Source organism: Nuphar pumila, chromosome 13 (genome assembly GCF_984573655.1).
Source record: "Nuphar pumila chromosome 13, dmNupPumi1.hap1.1, whole genome shotgun sequence".
NCBI lineage: Eukaryota > Viridiplantae > Streptophyta > Magnoliopsida > Nymphaeales > Nymphaeaceae > Nuphar > Nuphar pumila.
Window position 1 is genome coordinate 12157996 of NC_143261.1, and position 24675 is coordinate 12182670.

General features: G+C 36.5%; 1 protein-coding gene across 2 annotated transcripts in view; it reads right to left on the reverse strand.

Moving 5' to 3' along the window:
• Nucleotides 1–20006, reverse strand: part of LOC149817779 (glutaminyl-peptide cyclotransferase-like) — an 82730-nt gene extending 62724 nt beyond the window's left edge. For both annotated transcript variants that reach the window (XM_089985087.1, XM_089985086.1), the window contains exons 1-2: nucleotides 19605–20006; nucleotides 18836–18892 (exon numbers count right to left, since the gene is read on the reverse strand). In XM_089985087.1, coding sequence (XP_089841213.1) covers nucleotides 18836–18892; nucleotides 19605–19886 — 339 coding nt within the window. In that variant the 5' untranslated portion in view covers nucleotides 19887–20006. The remainder of the gene's footprint in view (nucleotides 1–18835; nucleotides 18893–19604) is intronic.
• Between the last annotated feature and the right edge of the window lie 4669 nt (nucleotides 20007–24675).

Genomic DNA, 24675 nt, shown 5'->3' on the forward strand with positions numbered 1-24675 from the left:
AATGGCTTGAGACCGGAGTTTGAAAGCATCAAATTGGCTCTTCTCCATAGAGAAAAAGTACCCTCTATTATTGACACTATCAAAAAATTGAGTATAGAAGAGAATAGGCTAAAAGGGCACTCTTTGAAAAATGAAGACGACTCTGTTTTGGTCGTCTCTAGACAGGGAAACTACATGCGCCCCTACAAGCCACCTCACTGGAAATAAGAAAATAAGCATGATAACAAGCTTTATTGGAAACAAGGCAATGATTATGATACAAAAATTTTTATTTGTTATAATTGTCATGAACCCGGGCACACTAAACCTCAATGCCCAAAGTTTAGGAGGAAAAGAAGGTGGCTTCATTTGGCTCTTCACAAGAGACTAATGAAAACAAACCTCATGATGCACCTGTATCGATGTCACAACTTATGAAAATTCTCCAACTTCTTCTCAAAGGGGTATCTTCTTGAAATGAAGCCTCAACTGGAGCAACAGTTTCATCCTTCTTTGTTCCCGGTAAAACTCCTTGGCTTCTTGATTCTGGTGCTTCCTTTATATGACCCATAATAGTAAATCTTTATCTGAATATCATACCAACTCAAACATATCAAATGTTTTTACAGCCGATGGTACATCTCTTGAAATAGAAGGAATAGGGAATTTTGAAAAGATTTTACAAAACTCTAAAAATTTTATCATTCCAAAAGTTAGATATATTGCTAAGTTAAATTTAAATCTCTTATCAGTTTCACGAATATCTGACCATGAATATAATGTCTCATTTTCTTATGATGGTTGTTGAATACGGAATCGCTAGTCAAGGAAGCTGATTGGGAAAGGCCATAGAGAAGGAGGTCTCTATTACATGGATTTTTTTTAAATACAAAATGATACATTTTGTTATAATGTTCAGAAATTAGAGTTGAATTTATAGCACAAACGACTTGGTCATCCTAATGTATCCAAAATCCAACACTTCCCAAATTTGAAAAAAATTTGTAACTCTGAAAATTTTACATGTAAAGATTGTATTTTTGGTAAAATGAAGAGATTATCATTCCATAAAAGAACTTTCTTTTCTTTTAGACCACTTGAGCTAATACATTCAGATGTTTGGGGCCAGCACCAGTTATATCAAAGGGTGGATATGCATAATATATGATTTTTTTAGGTATACTTGGATTTACTTCCTCAAACATAAATCTGAAGTCTTCTCATATTTTAAAATATTTTACAACTTGCTCAAAATTATGTTTGAAAAGGATATTTCTATTTTTTGCACAGATTCAGGGGGGAATTTTTATTGAAGGAATTTAAAGATTATCTAAATTTGCATGGTATCACATATTAAAGATCTTATCTGCATAGACCACAACAAAATGGTTTGCCTGAACGAAAACACAGACATATTATGAAAACAACAAGAACTTTACTAATAGCAAATCAAGTGCCAAAACAAATTTGGGTTGAAGCAACCCTAACTGCTATGTATCCCATCAATATAATGCCTTCTTCTTCTTTACAAAATATAACACCAGTTGAAAAACTCTTAAAATTATCTTCTGATTATGCTAGACTAAGAATTTTTTTTGTGCAAATGTTTTGTTTTTACTAACAGAAATGATAAGTTCTTCCCTCGTGTTATTCCTTGTGCCTTCTGTTAAATTATGTAAATCCAATTTGTAATTTAGTATATATATTTTATATATATAAGGCAATACATATACATATATTATATATATATGTATCTACCTATTATACATATAATATATTCATATCTTTAGTCTTAGGGGTAGTTTAGATATTTTACACATTCTTTTTCGTGAATATGTTTGTATTTTTATTTTTATTTTTCTTAATTTCTTTTTCTTTTAATAAAGTGTTGTGTACTTTCCTTGGGAGGGGCCCAACCCACTAGTCGTTGGACCACTCCAACGATCACATTTATGACCGTTGGAGGGACTCCAACGACTATGTGGAGCCCCTTCCAAGGCCTCCCAGTGCCCTATAAATATGGGCACTATTTCTTGTATTCTTGCAAGGGTTTTGGGACTATTGCCCAGCCTTTTGTTGTTTATGAGTCTTATGAGTGCATTTGCACATTTGTGAGTTCGTGTTTTGTGCTTTTTGTGCACTAGTGTTTCAAGTGTTCTTGTTTGTAGTATCTTGTTAAAGATACTTTCACATGGTATCAGAGCATCGTTGAAGAAGAAAAATTGTGAGTCTCCTCCGTTTGAGTGCCTCGAAAAACGTGCCTTCAAAATTTTAAAGTTTGAAGTGAATCACCTTCTTCGGGCAATATTTTAGAAGTCTCTTTTATCAAGAAAGACTCGAAAAATATTTGAGGTACGTATTATTTTTTCCTTCTTTCCTCTCTAATGGGCGAAAAAGACTCTCACTTCTCTCTTGGGTTTAAACTTAATGGCTCAAACTATCATGTTTGGGCCGGTAATATGAAAGCCCATATTAAAGGAAAGGGGCTTTGGGGTTACGTTCATGGCTCAATACCGGAACCGGAATCCAAAATCACCATCATTGATAAAGGGGATATTAAGATCCTTGAAGGGGAAGAAAGACAAAGGGATCTTGAAGAATATTCTAAAAAGCATGATGAATGAGAAATGAAGAACTTCAAGATCTTATCTTGGATTTTTTCATCCGTTGAGACCAAGATAAACGTCAATATCATTAAGTTTAAAAAAGCTTCTGAAGCTTGGTTGTATCTTGAGAAAATGTACACTTCAAGAGACTTATCTCACAAGTACTATCTCCAAAAGAGGGCTTTGACCCTCCAACAAAATGAGATGTCCATTCGAGAATACTTTGCCGAATTATCCTCTATTTGGGACGAACTTGTCATCCTTGAACCAAAATAGAGTGGAGAAGCTATCGAATTAAGGCACAAACAACTTGAGGAAGACCGGTTCTTCAACTTTCTAAATGGTCTTAGACCCGAATTTGAACAAGTTCGGTCTTCTCTTCTTTCCGCCTCCACTTCCTTACTTGAAGATGTAATCACTAAGTTAAGTGGTGAAGAAACCCGTATGGGGATTAGCAGAAATAATCCTAACATTCTTGTTACCTCTTCTACTCAAGAAGATTGTGAAGTGGTTAATGTCGTGTCAAGACCGGGGAATAATGTGAAGACCTATAGACCTCATTTCAAGAATCAAAGTCAAGGAAGAAATGATCGGTATGGCAAAAGAGACTATAGCAAATTGAATTGCCATTTTTTGTAAAGAACCAAGGCATATCAAACCCATGTGCCCTAAATGGAAGAAATTAATTACAACGGCTATGGCATCACAATTAGAGGAACGACCTTCATCATCAAGTGGGTCTATTTCTCTTCAACAAATCGTATAAGCATTACAACCTCTTCTCAAGGGAGGCATTTTCGGAGCCGCTATGTCATCTTCCTTCCCCCCGGTAAGACATCTTGGCTTTTAGATTCCGGGGCATCTTTTCACATGACCCCAAGTACTTGCTCTCTTTCAAATTTTTCTAAAAATTCTCTTTCATCCTTTGTTTCAACCGCGGATGGAACACTTCTTGAAATCAAAGGAATAGGCAATTTTGGAAAACAAGATTTCTTTGTTCGAAAAATCCGTCTTATCCCAAAACTAAATTTAAATCTTCTTTCCGTCTCCCAACTCTCGGATCATGGTTGCGATATAAAACTCTTTTCTAATAAATGTTGGATACAGGATCGCTAGCCCGGGAGATTGATTGGGAAAGGCTCTAGGAGAGGAGACCTCTACTACGTTTATTTTCTTCAAGTTCCCAAGAGTCAATTTTGTAATGTTGTTCAAAACAAAGATATTTATGTATGGCATAAGAGATTGGGTCATCCCAATATTGTTAAAATCTCCTATTTGCCTTTTATTAAACATCTTTGTAAAAGTGATTTTTTATGTAATGAATGTATTATTGGGAAGATGAAGTGTTTGCCTTTTCCTCAAAGATCCATGTTTACGACAAAACCTTTTGAACTTGTCCATTCCGATGTATGGGGTCTGGCTCCTGTGATATCTAAGGGAGGATTTTCATACTATGTGATTTTTGTGGATGACTACACTAGCTTTTGTTGGATTTATTTTCTTAAACATAAACATGAAGTTTTTTCAACTTTTAAAAATTTTCATATGATGATTTTGAATCAATTCAATGGAAGCCTAAAAATCCTTAGGTTCAACTTTGGAGGAGAATACCTCTCAAATGAATTCAAGAGTTATCTTGAAAGTTTTGGTATTCTTCACCAAAAATCTTGTCCGAAAACCCCTCAACAAAATGGGTTAGCCGAACGAAAGCATAGGCATATCATTGAAACAACTAGAACTTTGCTCATTTCACAAAGCATTCCAAAGAATCTCTGGGCTGAGGCAGCCCTTACCTCTGTCTATCACATAAACAGACTTCCATAAAAAAATTTAAGCAAAATTTCCTTCTTTGAAAAATTATACGAAAAGGAACCTGATTATAGCAGGTTAAGGGTCTTTGGGTGTAAATGTTTTGTTCTTACTGATAAAAATGGCAAACTTTCCCCAAAGGCCATTCCTTGTGCTTTTCTTGGCTATTCTGAAACCCAAAATGGTTCAAAATGACTTGAGTGATGTTGAAACTGAGGAAAACATTCCCTTGCTCTCTTTATCTCATCAACCTATTGATGAAAGATTACCTAGAGATCCTATTGTTAAATTATGTAAATCATACTTGTAATTTTGTATATATATTTTATATATATAAGGTAATACATATACATATATTATATATATGTATACGTATCTGCCTATTATATATATATAATATATATATTTCTATCTTTAGTCTTAGGGGTAGTTTAGGCATTTTACACATATTCTTTTTCGTGAATATGTTTTGTATTTTCCTTTTTTCTTTTTATTTTTTTTCTTTTAATAAAGCAAAGTGTACTCACCTTGGGAGGGGCCCAACACACTAGTCGTTGGACCCCTCCAACGACTATGTGGAGCCCCTTCCAAGGTCTCCTTTTTGCCCTATAAATATGGGCACTCCCTCTTGTATCCTCTCAAGGTTTTAGGGATTATTGCCCAACCTTTTATTGTTTATGAAACTTGTGAGTGCATTTGCACATTTGTGATTTCGTGCTTTTGTGCACAAGTGTTCTTGGTGTGCGTATGTTCACACATTTATTCTCAAGAATATTGTTCTATCGATTGTAGTATCTTGTTGAAGATACTTTTACATGGTATCAGAGCCTCGTTGAAGAAGAAGAATCGTGATTCTCCTCCGTTTGAATACCTCGAAAAGTGTGCCTTCGAGTTTTTTGAGATTGAAGTGGATCATCTTCTTCGAGCAATATTTTGGAAGCCTCTTTTATCCTGAAAGTCGTGAAAAATACTTAAGGTACGTATTATTTCTTGTCTTATTTCCTCTCTAATGGGCGAAAAAGACTCCCATTTCTCTCTCGGGTTTAAGCTTAATGGATCAAACTATCATGTTTGGGCCGGTAATATGGAAGCCCATATTAAAGGTAAGGGGCTTTGGGGTTACATTCATGGATCAATACCGGAACCGGAACCCAAAATCACCATCATTGAGGGAGGGGATATTAAGATCCTTGAAGGGGATGAAAGACAAAAGGTTCTTGAAGAATATTCTAAAAAGCATGATGATTGGGAAATGAAGAACTTCAAGATCTTATCTTGGATTTTTTCATCCGTTGAGACCAAGATAAATGTCAATATCATCAAATTTAAAAAGGCTTCTGAAGCTTGGTTGTATCTTGAGAGAATGTACACTTCAAGAGACCTATCTCACAAGTACTTTCTCCAAAAGAGGGCTTTGACTCTCCAACAAAATGAAATGACCATTCGGGAGTACTTTGCTGAATTATCCTCTATTTGGGACGAGCTTGCCGTTCTTGAACCAAAATGGAGTGGAGAAGCAATCGAATTAAGGCACAAACAACTTGAGGAAGACCGGCTCTTCAATTTTCTAAATGGGCTTAGACCCGAATTTGAACAAGTTCGGTCCTCTCTTCTCTCCGCCTTCACATCTCCCTCTCTTGAAGATGTAATCATCAAGCTAAGTGGTGAAGAAACCCATATGGGGATTAGCAAGAATAATCCTAGCATTCTTGTTACATCTTCTACTCAAGAAGATAGTGAAATGGTTAATGTCGTGTCAAGACCAGGGAATAACGTGAAGACCTATAGACCTCCTCATTTCAAGAACCAAGGTCAAGGAGGAAATGATCGATATGGCAAAAGAGACTATAGCAAATTGACTTGCCACTTTTGTAAAGAACCAGGACATATCAAACCTATGTGTCCTAAATGGAAGAAATTAATTGCAACGGCTATGGCATCCCAAGCAGAAGAACGACCTTCATCATCAAATGAGTCTCTCTCCCTTCAACAAATCGTAAAGGCATTGCAACCTCTTCTCAAGGGAGGCATTTCCGGAGCTGCTATGTCATCTTCTTCCCCCGGTAAGACATCTTGGCTTTTAGATTCTGGGGCATCCTTTCATATGACCCCAAGTACTTGCTCTCTTTCAAATTTTTCTAAAAATTTTCTTCCATCCTTTGTCTCAATCGCAGATGGTACCCCTCTTGAGATTAAAGGAATAGGCAATTTTGAAAAACAATACTTCTTTGTTCCAAAAATTCGTCTTATCCCAAAACTTAATCTAAATCTTTTTTCCGTCTCCCAACTCTCGGACCATGGTTGCGATATAAAAATTCTCTTCTAATAAATGTTGGATACAGGATCGCCAGTCCGAGAGATTGATTGGGGAAGGCTCTAGAAGAGGAGACCTCTACTACGTTGATTTTCTTCAAGTTCCCAAGAATCAATTTTGTAATGTTGTTCAAAACAAAGATATTCATGTATGGCATAAGAGATTGGGTCATCCCAATATTGTTAAAATCTCTTATTTGCCTTTTATTAAACATCTTTGTAAAAGTGATTTTCTATGTAATGAATGTATTCTTGGGAAAATGAAAAGTTTGCCTTTTCCTCATAGATCCATGTTCACAACAAAACCGTTTGAAATTGTCCATTCCGATGTATGAGGTCCGGCTCCTGTAATGTCAAAAGGAGGATTTTCATACTATGTGATTTTTGTGGATGACTACACTAGGCTTTGTTGGATCTATTTCCTTAAACATAAACATGAAGTTTTTTCAACCTTTAAAAATTTTCATATGATGATTTTAAATCAATTCAATGGATGTCTAAAAATCTTTAGGTCCGACTCGGGAGGAAAATACCTCTCAAATGAATTCAAAAGATATCTTGAAAATTTTGGTATTCTTCACCAAAAATCCTGTCCGAAAACCCCTCAACAAAATGGGTTAGCTGAACGAAAGCATAGGCACATCATTGAAACAGCTAGGACTTTACTCATTTCAACAAACATTCCAAAGAACCTCTGGGCTGAGGCAGCCCTTACCTCTGTCTATCTCATAAACAGACTTCCATCAAAAAATTTAAGCAAAATTTCTCCCTTTGAAAAATTATACGAAAAGGAACCTGATTATAGCAGGTTAAGGGTCTTTGGATGTAAATGTTTTGTTTTTACTGATAAGAATGACAAACTTTCTCCTAAGGCCATTCCTTGTGCCTTTCTTGGCTACTCTGAAACCCATAAGGGTTTTCGTTATGATGTCAAAAGTGATAAATTATACGTTTCCAGAAATGTGAGTTTTTTGGAAAATCTTAGTGGATTCGAACCTTGTGAGCCTCATAATGAGGATGTGGATTATTCTTTTCTATTTGATTTACTAAATAAAGACGATGATACTAGCGATGATGAGTCAGATCAGAGTAACTCAAATGAATTTGAAACTGAGGAAAACATTCCCTTGCTCCCTTCATCTCATCAACATGAAGGATTACCTAGAGACCCTATGACCTATACTCCTAGAGATCGAAACAACTTTAGAAGTGCTCTTGAAAGATATGATGATGAGAGTCCTAGTGCTCCTCAAAGCGAAGTAATCCCTCGTAGAACCGAGAGAAGTAGAAAGACTCCTTCTAGGTTCATTTCCTATGACTCGTTTTCACCTAAATATAGAGTCTGTCTTAGTGCCATTCACTCTTATATAGAACCTAGAAATTTCGAAGAAACACAAAAGTGCCCTGAATGGATTAGTGCAATGGACAATGAACTTGAAGCTCTGAGAAAAGCCAAAACTTGGGAGTTTCAAAATCTTCCTAAAGGTAAGAAAACAATAGGGTGCAGATGGGTTTTCAAGGTAAAGACTAAAAGTGATGGATCCCTTGAAAGATATAAAGCTCGATTGGTAGCAAAAGGATATAGTCAACAGTATGGCATTGACTATGAAGAAACTTTTGCTCCTGTAGCTCGTATGGTCACTGTCCGATGTCTTATAAATGTTGCCTCTATCAACAAGTGGAACATCTATCAAATGGATGTTAAAAATGTTTTTTTAAATGGCGATTTAAACGAAAAAGTTTATATGGATGCTCCACCTGGAATGGAGACTCCCAAGGGAAAAGTGCTTCGGCTTCAAAAAGCACTTTATGGTCTAAAACAAGCCCCCAAGGCTTGGTATGATAGGTTTAACTCTGTAATGATTGAAAATGGTTTTTCCTCTTGCTTTACTGACACTGTTCTATTTGTTAGAAAATCCAATGCAGGGATTGTGATTCTATTATTATATGTTGATGACATGCTCATCACTGGGAGTGATTCTAACGGGGTTAAGAGTATAAAATTTATCTTGAAAGACAAATTTGAAATGTGTGATTTGGGTTTTCTAACTTATTTTTTGGGGATCGAAGTAGCATACTCTCTTAGAGGATATTTTTTATCTTAAACTAAGCTTGCTTCTGAGATCATTGACACGTCAGGCATTACAGATGAGAAGCTTTGTGAAACTCCTGCAGTAGTAGGGGCAAAAATGAAAATTAATGATGGGGTTCCTCTTTCGGATCCTACACCCTACAGGCAGCTTGTAGGATCTTTGATATATCTGAGTATTACCAGACCAGATATATCTCATGCAGTCCATACTGCAAGTCAGTTTCAGCATGCGCCTACATCAGTTCACATGAGTGTCATCTTGCGAGTCGTAAGATACATAAAGGGTACTCTAAATAAGAGAGTTTTTTTGTCCTCTTCTTCCGATTTAAAATTAATTGCTTATACTGACTCTGATTGGGGAGGTGACCCAAATAACCGTCACTCCACCACTGGTTTTTGCGTATTTTTAGGAGACTCACTAATTTCATGGAGATGCAAGAAGCAACAAAAGGTGTCGCTCTCCTCAACTGAAGCTGAATATCGTGCTATGGCAACTACTACCATGGAGATTGTTTGGATTCATCAACTGCTAGAAGACATGGGGATCACAATTGAAGGGCCCACCAAGCTGTGTTGCGACAACAAGAGTGCAATCTACATTGCGAAAAATCACACCTTTCATAAGCGGACTAAGCACATTGAAATGGACTGTCACTATGTTCGTGAAGCATATCTCCGAGGAGTCATTGATCTTCCTTATGTCACGTCCGAATATCAGTTGGCAGATTTCTTTACTAAAGCCTTGTGTGCGCCGCGGTTCAACTTCCTTGGCAAACTTTCGGTCATCTTGCCCTAAGTTTGAGGGGGGTGTTAAATTATGTAAATCATACTTGTAATTTCGTATATATATTTTATATATATAAGGTAATACATATATATATATTATATATGTATATGTATCTACCTATTATATATATATATATATATATAAAATATATATATTTCTATCTTTAGTCTTAGGGGTAGTTTAGGCATTTTACACATATTCTTTTTCGTGAATATGTTTTGTATTTTCCTTTTTTCTTTTTTTTTCTTTTTCTTTTAATAAGGCAAAGTGTACTCACCTTGGGAGGGGCCCAACACACTAGTCGTTGGACCCCTCCAACGGTCACATTTGTGACCGTTGGAGGGGCTCCAACGACTATGTGGAGCCCCTTCCAAGGTCTCCTTTTTGCCCTATAAATATGGGCACTCCCTCTTGTATCCTCTCAAGGTTTTAGGGATTATTGTCCAACCTTTTATTGTTTATGAAACTTATGAGTGCATTTGCACATTTGTGATTTTGTGCTTTTGTGCACAAGTGTTCTTGGTGTGCGTATGTTCACACATTTATTCTCAAGAATATTGTTCTATCGATTGTAGTATCTTGTTGAAGATACTTTTACACCTATCACCTATAGTCATAGAGACTGAAACACCTTTAGAAGTGCTCTTGAAAGATATGATAATGCTAGTCCAGGAGCTCCTCAGAGTGAAGTGATCCCCCGTAGAACCGAAAGAAGTAGAAAAGCTCCTTCTAAGTTCATTTCCTGAGACTCTTTTTCACCTAAATATATAGCTTGTCTTAGTGTCATTCATTCTTATATAGAACCTAGAAACTTTGAAAAAGCACGAAAGTGCCCTGACGATTTAAATGAAGAAGTTTATATGGATGCTATACCTGGAATGGAATTTCCCAAGGGAAAAGTGCTTCGTCTTCAAAAAGCACTTTATAGTCTAAAACAAGCCCCTAAGGCTTTGTATGATAGGTTTAATTCTGTAATTATTGAAAATGGTTTTTCTTCTTGCTTTACTGACACCGCTCTATTTGTTAGAAAATCCAATGCAGGGATTGTGATCTTATTATTATATGTGGATGACATGCTCATCACTGGAAGTGATTCTAACGGGGTTAAGAGTATAAAATCTATTTTGAAAGATAAATTTGAAATGTCTGATTTGGGTTTTCTAACTTACTTTTTGATGATTGAAGTAGCATACTCTCTTAGAGGGTATTTTTTATCTCAAACTAAGCTTGCTTCTGAGATCATTGCCAGGTCAGGTATTACAGATGAGAAAGTTTTTGAAATTCCTGTTGTGGTAGGAGCAAAGATGAAAATTGATGATGGTGTTCCTCGACAGCTTGTAAGATCATTGATGTATCTGAGTATTACCAGACCAAATATATCTCATGCAGTCCATACTGCAAGCCAGTTTTAGCATGCGCCTACATCAGTTCACATGAGTGTCATCTTGCGAGTCGTAAGATACATAAAGGGTACTCTAAATAAGGGAGTTTTTTTGTCCGCTTCTACTGATTTAAAATTAATTGCTTATACTGACTCTGATTGGGGAGGTGACCCAAATAACCGTCACTCCACCACTGGTTTTTGTGTATTCTTAAGAGACTCACTAATCTCGTGGAGATGCAAGAAGCAATAAAAGGTATCGCTCTCCTCAACTGAAGTTGAATATCATGCTATGGCGACTACTGCCATGGAGATTGTATGGAATCATCAGTTGCTAGAAGACATGGGGATCACAATAAAAGGGCCCACCAAGTTTTGCTGTGACAACAAGAGTGCAATCTACATTGCGAAAAATCACACTTTTTATGAATGGACTAAATACATCAAGATGGATTGTCACTATGTTCGTGAGGCGTATCTCAAAGGAGTCATTGACTTTCTTATGTCACGTCGGAATATCAGTTGGCAGATTTCTTTACTAAAGCTTTGTGTGCTCCGCGGTTCAACTTCCTCCTTGGCAAACTCTCGGTCATCTTGCCCTAAGTTTGAGGGGGGTGCTAAATTATGTAAATCCTATGTCACAGTGATTCGGCTAGCAGGGTGTTGCACCCACGTCGACGCGACTCGACGCGGGTGCGGGTGCGGCACCGGGTGCGGTCAACCCGATCCTGGGTGCGTTGACCGCACCCAGGATCATTTATGTCCTTTTTTTTATTTTATTTTTTAAAAAAATTGCCCTATGAAATGGGCTGCAAATTTTTTTTTTTAAAAAAAAATTGCTGACAGCAGCTGTCAGCTCCTGACTTTTCAATGATGGTGGTAGCCTTGCTTGTGCTATCGTGCAACTGTATATAAAAAAAAATTTGCTGCTGTCAGCTCCTGACTTTTCAATGATGGTGGTAGCCTTGCTTGTGCTATCGTGCAACTATATATAAAAAAAAACTGCTGACAGCAGCTGTCAGCTGCTGACAGCAGCTGATAGCTGTTGTCAACTGCTGACTTTTCAATGATGGTGGTAGCTTTGCTTGTGCTATCGTGCAGCTGTATATAAAAAAAAAAATCTGCTGACAGCTGCTGTCAGCTCCTGACTTTTCAATGATGGTGGTAGCCTTGCTTGTGCTATCGTGTAAAATTTGAAAAAACCCGCCCCCCGACCCCATATATATATATATATATATATATATATATATATATATATATATATATATATATATATATATATATATATATATATATATATATATATATATATATATATTACATTTTTGCCCCTGTCGCACCCGGGTTTTTTGGAAGTGTTGAATCCCCGCACCCGCACCCGCACCCGCACCCGCACCCGCACCCGCACCCATGTGACATAGTGTAAATCCAATTTGTAATTTAGTATATATATTTTATATATATAAGGCAATACATATACATATATTATATATATATGTATCTACCTATTATATATATAAAATCTATATATATATATATATATTCCTATCTTTAGTCTTAGGGGTAGTTTAGATATTTTACACATTCTTTTTCGTGAATATGTTTGTATTTTTATTTTTATTTTTCTTAATTTCTTTTTCTTTTAATAAAGTGTTGTATACTTGCCTTGGGAGGGGCCCAACCCACTAGTCGTTGAACCCCATTTGTGACCGTTGGAGGGGCTCCAACGACTATGTGGAGCCCCTTCCAAGGCCTCCCAATGCCCTATAAATATGGGCACTATTTCTTGTATTCTTGCAAGGGGTTTGGGACTATTGCCCAGCCTTTTGTTGTTTATGAATCTTATGAGTGTATTTGCACATTTGTGAGTTCGTATTTTGTGTTTTTTGTGCACAAGTGTTTCAAGTGTTCTTGTTGTGCGTATGTGCACGTATTTATTTTCAAGAATATTGTTCTATTGGTTGTAGTATCTTGTTAAAGATACTTTCACATCTTCTTGGGTTATGCAGATAACCATGAAAAATGTGATTATGAATGTGACCGGGATAGTGGTCTTAGATGAATGTGATCTTGATAATGGTCATGATGATATAATTATTGAAGAGCAAACTCATAGGAACAAAAACTATTTACAATATTCTAGGCGTAGGGACCCTATTCAACCATGTGCACTAGAGAAATATGTTGAACAACCTGAAGTTCATACTAGAAGGTCATCTAGGATCACTAAACCACTTAGAAAGTTTGTATCTTATGACTTTTTCTCCAAAATACAAGGCATTCATTGCATTAATTCATTCATATGTGGAACCTTCAACCTATACTCCAGCTAAAAAACATTTTGAATGGGTAGAAGCCATGATAATAGAGTTAAAAGCTTTAGAAAAGGTTAATACTTGACCATTCAAGATGTTCCAAAAGAAAAAAAAAAAAACTATAGGTTGTAGGTAGGTGTACAAGACTAAAAAAAAGAGTGATGGAACTCTTGAAAGATATAAAGTCAGATTAGTTGCCAAGGGATATTCTCAAGAATATGACATAGATTACGAGAAAACATTTGCTCCAGTTGCTAGAATGACCATTGTTATAGCATTAGCCTCTGTTCGAAAATGACCTATATTTCAAATGGACGTTAAAAATGTTTTTCTTAATGGGAACCTAGTTGAAGAAGTTTATAAGGAGACACCATCAGGTATAAGTGTTCCTAAGGGTAAAGTTCTTCGTCTGAAAAAGGCTCTTTATAGACTTAAACAAGCACCAAAGGCTTGGTATGACCGGTTTAGTCAAGTTATGCTTGATATTGGATTTAGAACTTGTTTGACTCACACTACACTGTTTGTTAAGATTTCTAATGCAAGTATTATTATTATTATTCTCTATGTAAAAGACATGATAATCACTGGAGTTGATAAACAGGGAGTTAAAAATATTAAAAAACTTCTTAAAAACATTTTGAAATGATTGATTTAAGCTTCTTAAAATATTTCTTAGGAATCAAAGTTGCTTACTCTCCTAGAGGATATTTATTATGTCATTCTAAATTTGCTTTTGATATTGTCACCCGGTCTGAAATCATAGATGATAAGAGAATTGATACCCCTGAGATTGCAAAAAACCAAGATGTGAATTGATGATGGAGAACTTCTTAAAGATCATACCCCTTACAAAAAGCTTATTGGAGCACTCTCTTATCTTTCAATTACTAGACCTGACATAACACACGTTGTACACACGGGCAGTCAATTTCAAAACGCTTCCACTTCTGTTCACATGGGAGCAGTTTTGCATATTATTAAATATATTAAGACTTCTCTTTCTCGAGGCTATTTTTTGTCTACTTCATCTTCTTTAGATTTAATTGCTTATACTGATGTTGACTGGAGAGGTGATCCCAATAACAGACACAACCACGGGTTTTTGTGTTTTATTAGGTGAATGTCTGATTTTGTAGCAATGCAAGAAGAAATAAAAGGTTTCGCTTTCATCAACTGAAGTTGAATATCGGGTCATGGCAACTACAACGATGGAGGTAGTTTAGCAAAGAAGGTTGTTGGCTGATACGGGAGTTCAAGTGACAGGAGCCTCCCGCATGTGTTGTGATAACAAGAGTGTGATCTACATTGTCAGCAATCATACCTTTCATGAACATACTAAACATATCGAAATGGATTGTCACTATGTTCGAGAGTAGTATCTACATGGGACCATTGATCTGCCTTATGTTACATCAGAATACCAATTAGCAGATTTATTCACCAAACCTCATGTTGCTCCTCGTTTTCACTTTCTATTAGACAAACTTTCAGTTATTGTACCGTAAGTTTGAGGGGGTGTTAAAATTGTATATATATATATATATATATATATATATATATTTTTCTCTTTCTTTATTTTTCTGTTGTTAACTAGAAATAGGAACTAGGGTTAGATTTTTACCTTTTTATTTATAATTGAACTAGTCAACACATGTTGACTAGTCAAACATAAGAGTCATCGGGGTCCCAATGGCTTTATTTTGAGTCATTGGGACTCCAACAACTCTCTATGGAGTCCTCCTCCTTTATGTATAAATAAGGGGCAAAGCCCCCCATTATGTATGCTTCTTGCATGAAGGTGATTAATAAAATATTGTTTATTTTAGCCAATTGTTCTTGCCCCTTGTGTGGGTTTTGTGAGTGAGCCCATTTGTGGCTTTTGGTGTGTACACTTTGGCATTATGGAGTATAGCAAGAAACAACCTTTCTCTTTTTAAAATCGAATTTGGATTTCTTGTTCTTGTTCTTAAGTCCGGGTTTGAAACTTGGTTAGTGTTCAACCATGTTTACCTTAACACAAACTTCTTTTACTTCATCTTTCTTATCTTGAGATCGAGTTTCCTCCTCGATTCTAAAATGTTGAAGAAGGTGTTCTAAGGTAAACTCCTCATTATTATGTTTCAATTTATTTTGATAATTTTTTCAAGATGAGGGCAATCTCCCAATGATTGCAGCCACCTGGAATGATTCATCAAGGTTCATACCCTCAAACTTGATCTGATTAGCCAGGATCTGTATCTCATGGACTTGAGGTAACAGTGGCTCATCATCGAAGAATTTGAAATCCATATAATTATTAACAAAAAACTTACGATTTTTTGCATCATCTATTTTGTACTTGCTTTCAAGGGCTTCCCACAACTTCTTTGCAGTGCTGACTTCTGAGTAGAGGTTGAATAGGGTGTCGGAGAGTGCATTCAGTATGTATCCGCGACACACAAAGTTATCATGTTTCCTCTTTAGTCTCTTGCGGTTTTCGGCAATGGTTTCATCCTCCTATTCTTCTGGATAGTCCTTCGTGAGCACGTACGCTACTTTTGCAATCGTGAGGAAGATAAGCACATTATGTTACCATCGTTTAAAATTAGTGCCATCAAACTGGGACAACTTGGGCAGCTCCTGGTTTCCAACTTTCACAGTCGCCATTTGCAAATCTATCGCTTGAAATTTGTTGGAAATTATACCTTAGTGGGCTAGGCAATTGAGGTTGAACCAGTGAGCTCGGAAGCACGCGTAAACGCATTGTCTTTCAAGCGATAGTTGCCTCACTTAGGACCAAGTCCTCAGTGTAATGGGTATTCGTGCAACTATGCTCCCAAACAACCGAGTTTTCGCCTTCTCGCGAATGATCGAACCATGCCCTGCACTGGATGAGTCCAAGAACCTTGATACGGACCACCTTGAAAAAGCCTCTTGGCTAGGGTTGAATTGGGTATGGATCTTGATTTTGGATCTAGATTCTAACAGTAACTAGGTCGAGATCCAAACTACAACTGGATATGGGTCTGATCAACAATTGGATTTGGATCCTGGATAGGAATCCAAATAACAAATCTAGATCTTGGATAGGGATCCAAACTATAACCGAATCTAGATCCTGTATAGAGATCCAAACTATAATGGATCTGGGTCTTAGGATTGGATCTGGAACCGAATATGGATCATAACCACAATTGGATCTGAATTCGAACTGGGGTTGGATCTAGGCTAAACCAGATCTGGATCTCTACTTGAATTTGGGTCTAACCTAGGAGAGAGAGGCACCAAAATTAGAGAGAGAGAAAGATTCTCAACTCGAGGGAGAGAGAGAGAGGAGAGAGCAGTGAGGGATGAGAAATGAGGAGGGAGAGTTGGGTTTATATAGGCCCCCACCCCCCAGGCCTCATTAAAGGGTCATAAGCCAAAACGTCTAGCCATTATGGGCCATGGCTGGCCAAATGGATAGCCATGAATGCCCAATGGCTAGCCTAAGGAGGGCGCAAAGACTGGATAGAAATAGTCCTGAAAGGTCTAAGGTTGACCTTAACTGAGTCAACAGTCAACGGGTCCAGAGATAAGGGCGGCAGATCTTGGAATGTTTGGGTCTTAATGGCCATGCAAGTCGGTTTGCATAATATCCAAACTGATCCAAAAGGGATAAATGTATGGTATTATAGCTAGGTCAACGAACATATATGGACTTGGGATCAAAAGTGTCCAAGGGCCAAAAAGGTTAAAGCCTAACCAAAGCAGACCGGGTTCGAAACCGCAAACTCGAACCCAAATCCAAATATAAATATATATATATTGTTTGTGATCCAAGATTCAAGGTTTGTTCAAGCCCAAAATCTAATGCCCTTGAAGCTCATGCCCTCTAAGGCACTACCCTCCTATATAAGGACAAAAGAAAGTTTCTACAACTTTCAATATGGGACTAAATTTTTGTAGAGAATCCTACACCCACATATATAGGAAAAATTGGAAAAATAGAATGTAAACTTAGGTAGTTTTGAGCCAAAATCCAACATATGATGACTACAAAATTTAGACTGGAATCCTTATTTTCTCATATCTACCATTTCCAGAAACATTATTCATCAAAAGGCACACAACTCAGGGTTGTGGATCTATGAACTGAGTTCTAAACCCTCTTATTTTCGGATTTATGCAATTATCTGTGTTTCAAGTATTTAATCATTACTTAAAATTTTAACTTTTTAGATTCATAAATTATATATTTTGAATAATCAGTTTGAAACTTTTCTCGATCCACTTTAAAAAATTGTGATTGCTCGAGTGTTAATCAAGAGGAAAGATATATGAATAGAAGTGCTATTTTGCTAGAAAATTCAATACCATTTACTTTTTGAGAGTTTGTCTAGATTTAGCTACTTTTAACATGCTTTGGCATTGCTATCATAAAGATCTTATCAGCTAAAAAACTAGTTACTTAGAGAGAAGGTTATGTACATTGTTGATTAAGCATATACTGGAAGCTCAACTAAACCCATGCCTACATATCATTTTGACTAACCATCCACCTGCGCTTGACATATGGGACATGTAGATAATACATTTGACAGAGCAGTAGAACCTCACTGTGCATGGGTTGGGCAGAAACTGCATTATATGGTTATTTCCCATAGGCTATGACCGACCTACAAACTATGGAAGTCATCCTACTGTGGACTTGATATATATAGCACATGGTCCAGGTCTAGGCTCACCCACCCCCATACCAAAAACTGATCAGATTAACTCATTTGATATGTTATATCAGTCATAAAAACATAAACACTCCAGAAACACATCTTTATCTTTACAGAAAATGGAGCGATCGCATGAATCATTGCTAAAGATTTCTATCTTAACATACGATGTGAACATAAAGTGTCGACCCTGGCATAAAGCCATCAATGTAAACAGTGGATTCTCCTTTTACCTGCCTCATTCTGCCCCTTAAATTGGGTAGAATTGTTATATGAACTAGATTGAACCGTTTATGTCCATGGCACTATGCATAGACCACCTCTACCATCAGTTAACTGTAATAGAAGATAAAGTAGCACCATCTACACAGATACACATGGGCACGCGAGAGCATATGAAATGTTCATGTCCTTTATCAATAACAGCACCAATACAAATAGCATGTAAAACGTGATGAAAAGTGGTTTAGTTAGCTCACAGTGAAGAAGACAACAAAGATTAGACATCCTCTTACAAGTCAACCACATAAAAGATTGGACATATGAAGCTGAACTTAGGAAAGGACCCCATATAAGAGATGGAGCACACAAGAAACAAAAGTCAGAACGTCTCCATACTTCAACTTATTGGTGCTTAACACATTATTGAATTGTTCCTGCTGAACCAAAATTGACTTTTAAGATCTGTCCAGAAAAACATAAATCAGCCAAGAGTCTCAAACTCACATCATTTAAAGGTTTTCCAAGATTGGCAAAATGCAAAAGAGAAATTTGCAACGGAAACAGAACATTCAAAACATGAGATCTGAGGAGTTCAACTTTAAAACTAAAAATACAATAATTCCGCTGAAATTACAAAACTAACCTGTCCATAAAGACCAGTTGACTCGTACAATATATCATTCCCAGCATACAACAGACCCTGAAACATAATTTAAGACAACTGAATAACTGTAGGTTACATTAATCATTTTCGTTGATGCATGATGTTCTTCTAATATTAGTAGGAACGGCTGTCAACGGGTCGGGTTTGCGTTGGGTACCAGACCCGCGAAACTGAAGACCAGGGTATGGCTATAAAAATAACCACCTGAAATGTTATTTGGGTCGACCCTAAAAACGACTCGAGTAATATGTGGGTCGGGTTTGAGCTATGTACATAGGATTCATGATATGTATAACTACCTAGGTCACATGGACACGCAATTTTGATGGCGTGTTCTGGTGGTAATAGTGGCTGCTTGCTGCTTTTTTCGCATTTTTCAGCAATAAAAATGTCAATAAAATGGTATTTTATTGATTAAAAAGTTTTAAAAGAAATCTGTGCTCTCGTATCCTATTTTCCAAAAAATCTTCCAACTTGCGAGTAGGACGCGCGTCGTGTGTACGTGTCCACGTATCTTTGTGACAGAAAACTACAAGTCTACAACCAACACATCATCACCATCTTCGTGAAAGACTTCCTGTAACAGTACGGCACAATCATCGCCCAACAATATCATAAAAAAAATCATCATTATCACCACCACCATCATCATCATCTTATAGTGGTAATCAAGCAAAGCAATAATCAACACTAATTCTAATCGAAAGAGAGAGAAAAAAAAAAAGAGCGAAGAAATGAAGATTCATACCTGAGTGAATGCCGAAGGGTCGTGTGGAAACTCGTTGACGACCTCGAAGGAGTAGAAACGGGAAGGAGGGGAATTGGAGAGAAGGGAGGGGGAATTGGCATAGAGGAGGGTCGCGAGCGAGAGGAAGGAAGCTACGGCTAGGATTACCGCCATCCTGCGGATGAACAGAAGGGATTTCAAGAACGAAGTCGTCGTCGAGGACGGCGGAGAAGAAGAAGAAGGGGAGGAGCAGAGGGAGATCGCCGATCGCCTCGATCTCTTCCTCCTGGGAGAAACTCTCATCAAGGGAAACCGAATCCAGGAAATCGAATTCCCAGGATTGGGTTTCTTCGCCCTCCGATTCGGGCGAAGAAATTTTAGTTCAGAGAGGGTTTTTTTTTCGCGGGATTCTGCGTTTGGGCGCCGTCGAGGGATGGGCTTAGAGAGTATGTCGGTGATTGACCGATAGGAAAACAAGTCAACAACTGGGTCCGAGTGCGGACCCGGATTATACCCATATCCAGAACCAAAAGTTGTTCTGGTCCTTCTTGAAGTCCAGAATATGTGTGATTGGGCCTCACAGGTACGGGTGGCAATCGGGTCGGGTTGGCGGGTTGGTGGGTCAGCATACCTCAACACGAACCTGACCCATTTATTAAATGGGTCGGCTGTGGCAAGCACGAACCCGACCCATTTATTAAACGGGTAACCCGACACGACCCGGTTAACCCGTTTAATAAACGGGTTGGGTCAGGTAAACGGTTTGGCGGGTTGGGTTGGCGGGCGGGTAGGCGGGTCGGGTTTGGGTAAACGGGTTGACCCGCCCGCCTAACCCGTTTATAAACGGGTTGGCATACCCTTAACATGAACCCGACCCATTTAATAAACGGGTTAGGCGGGTCGACCCGTTTATGACACGAACCCGTTTAAGCCAAACCCGAACCCGCCTAAGAGGCGGGTTGGCGGGTCGTGTCAGGTTTTGCCATCCCTACTCACAGGATCCAGATCCAGAACCAGGAAAGCTTATGAACCAACCCGTTTTACCAGCTTCCATATAGAAACATTATCTCGTTTCACCAGATCTATATGACGAACACGAGTGATATTTTTAAAATATCATGAAAAAAGTGTCATTTAAAAAAGAAAAATGTAGCAACACTTAATTAGAATCGGATCTTGGTTTATGTTACGACATCAGCCAATTTTTAGGTAAAATTGCTTCGGGTTAACTTTGCTCTCAAGAGTATCATATTCTTTAGCAGCCGGACTGATTTTCTAATGTTTAGATTAGACGTAATTTTGTGGAGCTAATCGTACAAATCTGGTCTCCATCTTCAGTTTGGAGGTTTGCATGCATATGTTAAGAGGTTTTGGTAATTAATTAGGTTATTAGTATAAATAAAAATAACAGTTTACATTAAAGAAAAGGTTTGCAGCTTATACTAATATATTTAATAACTTTATATGTTAAATATAGAGAGAGAGAAATGTGTAGGTACAAAATTGATACATGTTAAAAAATGGGTTTTGACCCCATAAATGTATTGAGCATAGTCGATTTAAGAGGAATCCACACCTGGATCATGTGTTTTGGATGAAAAAAATGATATTAGCAGCCTTGAAAATTTAACAAGATTTGTAACCAATTTTCCAAACTTTATAAAAACTAACCCATGTGTCGGAATCCAACACTTCAAGAGCGGATCCCTATAAAATCAAGTACATAGATCACATCTATACGGTTATAATTTAAAAATAAAATGAAAAAACCCTGAAAAAATCGTTTTGCACCTCTCTCTCTCTCTCTCTCTCTCTCTCTCTCTCTCTCTCTCTCTCTCTCTCTCTCTCTCTCTCTATATATATATATATATATATATATATATATATATATATATATATATATTATGAGAACCTGCTAAATGGGAAGGTGCTAAATGAAACATGCTATTGGATTTTCATTGTTTTTTATTTTACAATTTCAACCCCATATATATATATATATATATATATATATATATATATATATATATATATATATATATATATATATATATATATATATATGTGTGTGTGTGTGTGTGTGTGTTCAGCGTGATTGATTTACTAGAAATCAACACTTGAATTGTGCATTTTGGATGAAAAAATAGCATTTAGAGCTCCAAAAATTTGTGAAAATGGTAGGCTGTTGATTTTTTAAATCTTATAAAAACCTATCCATGAATTGGAATCAAATGCTCCAATAACTAATTCTTGTAAAAACAAGCATATAGGTTATTATAATTAGAATTTTGAAAAAATACCAAAAATCTAATAGCATGTTTCATTTAGTATATATATATATATATATATATATAATAATACGTTTTTGTTAAATAAAATATGCTAAATAAAACATGTTAAATGAGAATTTTGGGCTTTTTTGTTTTATTTTTAAATTCTGACCATATATATGTGATTTATGTACTTGATTTTATAGAGATCAGCTATTGAAGCATTTGATTCCAATACATGTGTGGGTTTTTATAAGAAACCAATGGTCCAAAATCTTATAATTTTGTTTGTCCAAAACACATGATCCAAGTATCGATTCTTAGTAAATTGACCATGCCTAACACATTTATAGGGGTAAGAACGAAAAAAAAAGTCAAAAATCTCATTTAGCATGAATGTCTCTCTCTCTCTATATATATATAGAGAGAGAGAGATATAGAGAGAGAGAGAGAAATGGGTATCTGCTAAATTAAATATGATAAATGAAACATGCTAAATAGGTTTTTATGTTCAGTGTTTTTTTTTTCAGTCAAAACTAATATTTGGACCCTCAAAATTTTATAAAGATTTGGGACTGGAAAAACCCACCCATGTGTTGGGATGTGAACAGGTACTGTCAGAATTTAAAAATAAAACGAAAAAAATTCCTGAAAAACTCATCTAGCATGTTTCATTTAACACAGACCCATTACTCTCTCTCTCTCTCTCTCTCTCTCTCTCTCTCTCTCTCTCTCTCTCTCTCTCTCTCTATATATATATATATATATATATATATATATATATATATATATATATATATATAAGAACCTACTAAACATAGATTTTCATTATTTTTTTCAAAATTCTTACCCCGTAGATGTGTTCAGCATGATTTATTTATTAGAAATTGCCACTTAGATCATGAATTTTGGATGAAAAATGGTATTTGTAAACTAAAAAATTATGAAAATTGTAGACCGTTGGTTTTTGAAACCTTATAAAAACTTATCCATTCATCAGAAAAAAATGCTTCAAAAAGTTATTGCAATAAAAACATGCATATAGATAACGTCATGTACTGTCAGAATTTTGAAAAAATATTGAAAATTTAATAATATATGTTTCATTGTGTATATATGCATATATAAAAATATGAAAACCTACCCACTCAAAAACCTCCCAAACCTACCTAATGAGAAATATTTGTTGGATTTATGGTGTTTTTTCAAAATTATATTCAACATGATTGATTTATTAAAAATTGACACTTGGATCATGCATTGTGAATGAAAAAAATGGTATTTGGATCCTCAAAAATTTATAAAATTGTAGGCCGTTGATTTTTTAAACCTTATAAAAACATACCCATTCATCCTAATCAAATGCTCCAAGAACTGATTTCTATAAAAACAAGTGCATAGATGGCACCTGTAAGGTCAGAATTTTGAAAAAATACCGAAAATCATATATATATATATAAAAAAACTAAATGGAACCATTATAATCAATGTTGTAAGTATCTAAATCAGACCTGTGTCATTTGGCCAACGATTCAGGAGAATCAGCGATACAGATTCTCAAGTGAATCGTTCTGAATTGGCCAAAAAATAATTAAAATATTATGTGTCAATCAGAACGTGACATGTGTTAAAGCCATTAAAATAATATTAGAAATATAAAAACATAATTTTAAGTTATTGTTTACACATTAAAAATAGCTGATTCGGGTCAGTATTTTTTCAATTTTCTGGCGATACTATACGTATTGGCCGAATCAGGTGTATCTGCCTATATGCACTGATACTGGCAACACTGACTATAACCGTCCGATAGCTTCAATCGGACGGCTATCATCAAATAAGAATTCGTGATTGCATGCTCCGATGATGGGCTCTCTAGAAGTAAGCCCCATCTTCCTTGTCTCTGGTGGAGGTCTGTGTTCCCCAAACTAAACAAAATATGAATTGTTTCTAGAGCCGAACTGATTTTAACCTGAACCATCAAACACACACCATCTTATCACATCTGAACCAATTGCATACCCACCTATTAATGGCATATAACCTCGCACAGACACACTCATGCATGCATTCCTGAACGCAAGACTGAACCCAAACCCGACCCATAGTAATTCAGATTTAGGTAGAATTCTAAAGCGAAATTCAAAGTTGGGTCATATGAAACTTGATCCTATCCAACCCACTTGCTCTCCTAGTTCACACTTCTCAGCTCTAAATGGGTGTGATACGGTTCCATAGCGTTTTCAAGGATATGAAGCCTCATACCAGCACCCGTACTGAATATGGGTCAGGTATGAATATGATAACATCATGTGCAATACTCAACAGGAAACAGATGTGGATCACATAATGTCCGGATCCAACCTTCTCCGACTCCATTTATCCAAAACAAAAGGTTTTTGAATTGATGAGCATGGAGGCAAATTTAATTTTGCCTCTTTCTATGAATCACTAGAGAGCAAAAATTTGGTCGATTTATTCATTGCTCACAAGGAAACAATGACTTGGATGCCCTAAATGGCGTTTCATTGTGACAGGATAAATCTTGTATGCGGGTCTCATTTTTCTAGTGGGTAAATCTTACTTATATGCTTGTCTTATTGTTTTTTGTTTCTTTTGTTGTTTCATTTAGATATAGTTAGGTTTTTATATAAGTTTTTTTTTCTTTGATAGTCAAGCTGGGGTTAGGCAGGCTCCTACCTGTTCATGATTTGTAAAAAAAAAAAAAATCACCTTTCCATCAATGGGTGCCAATCTGGGGGTGTTCTTTCAAGTCTTAGTCATTCCCCTTCTTGCTAATTTAGCCAAAAAAATGAGTTTTA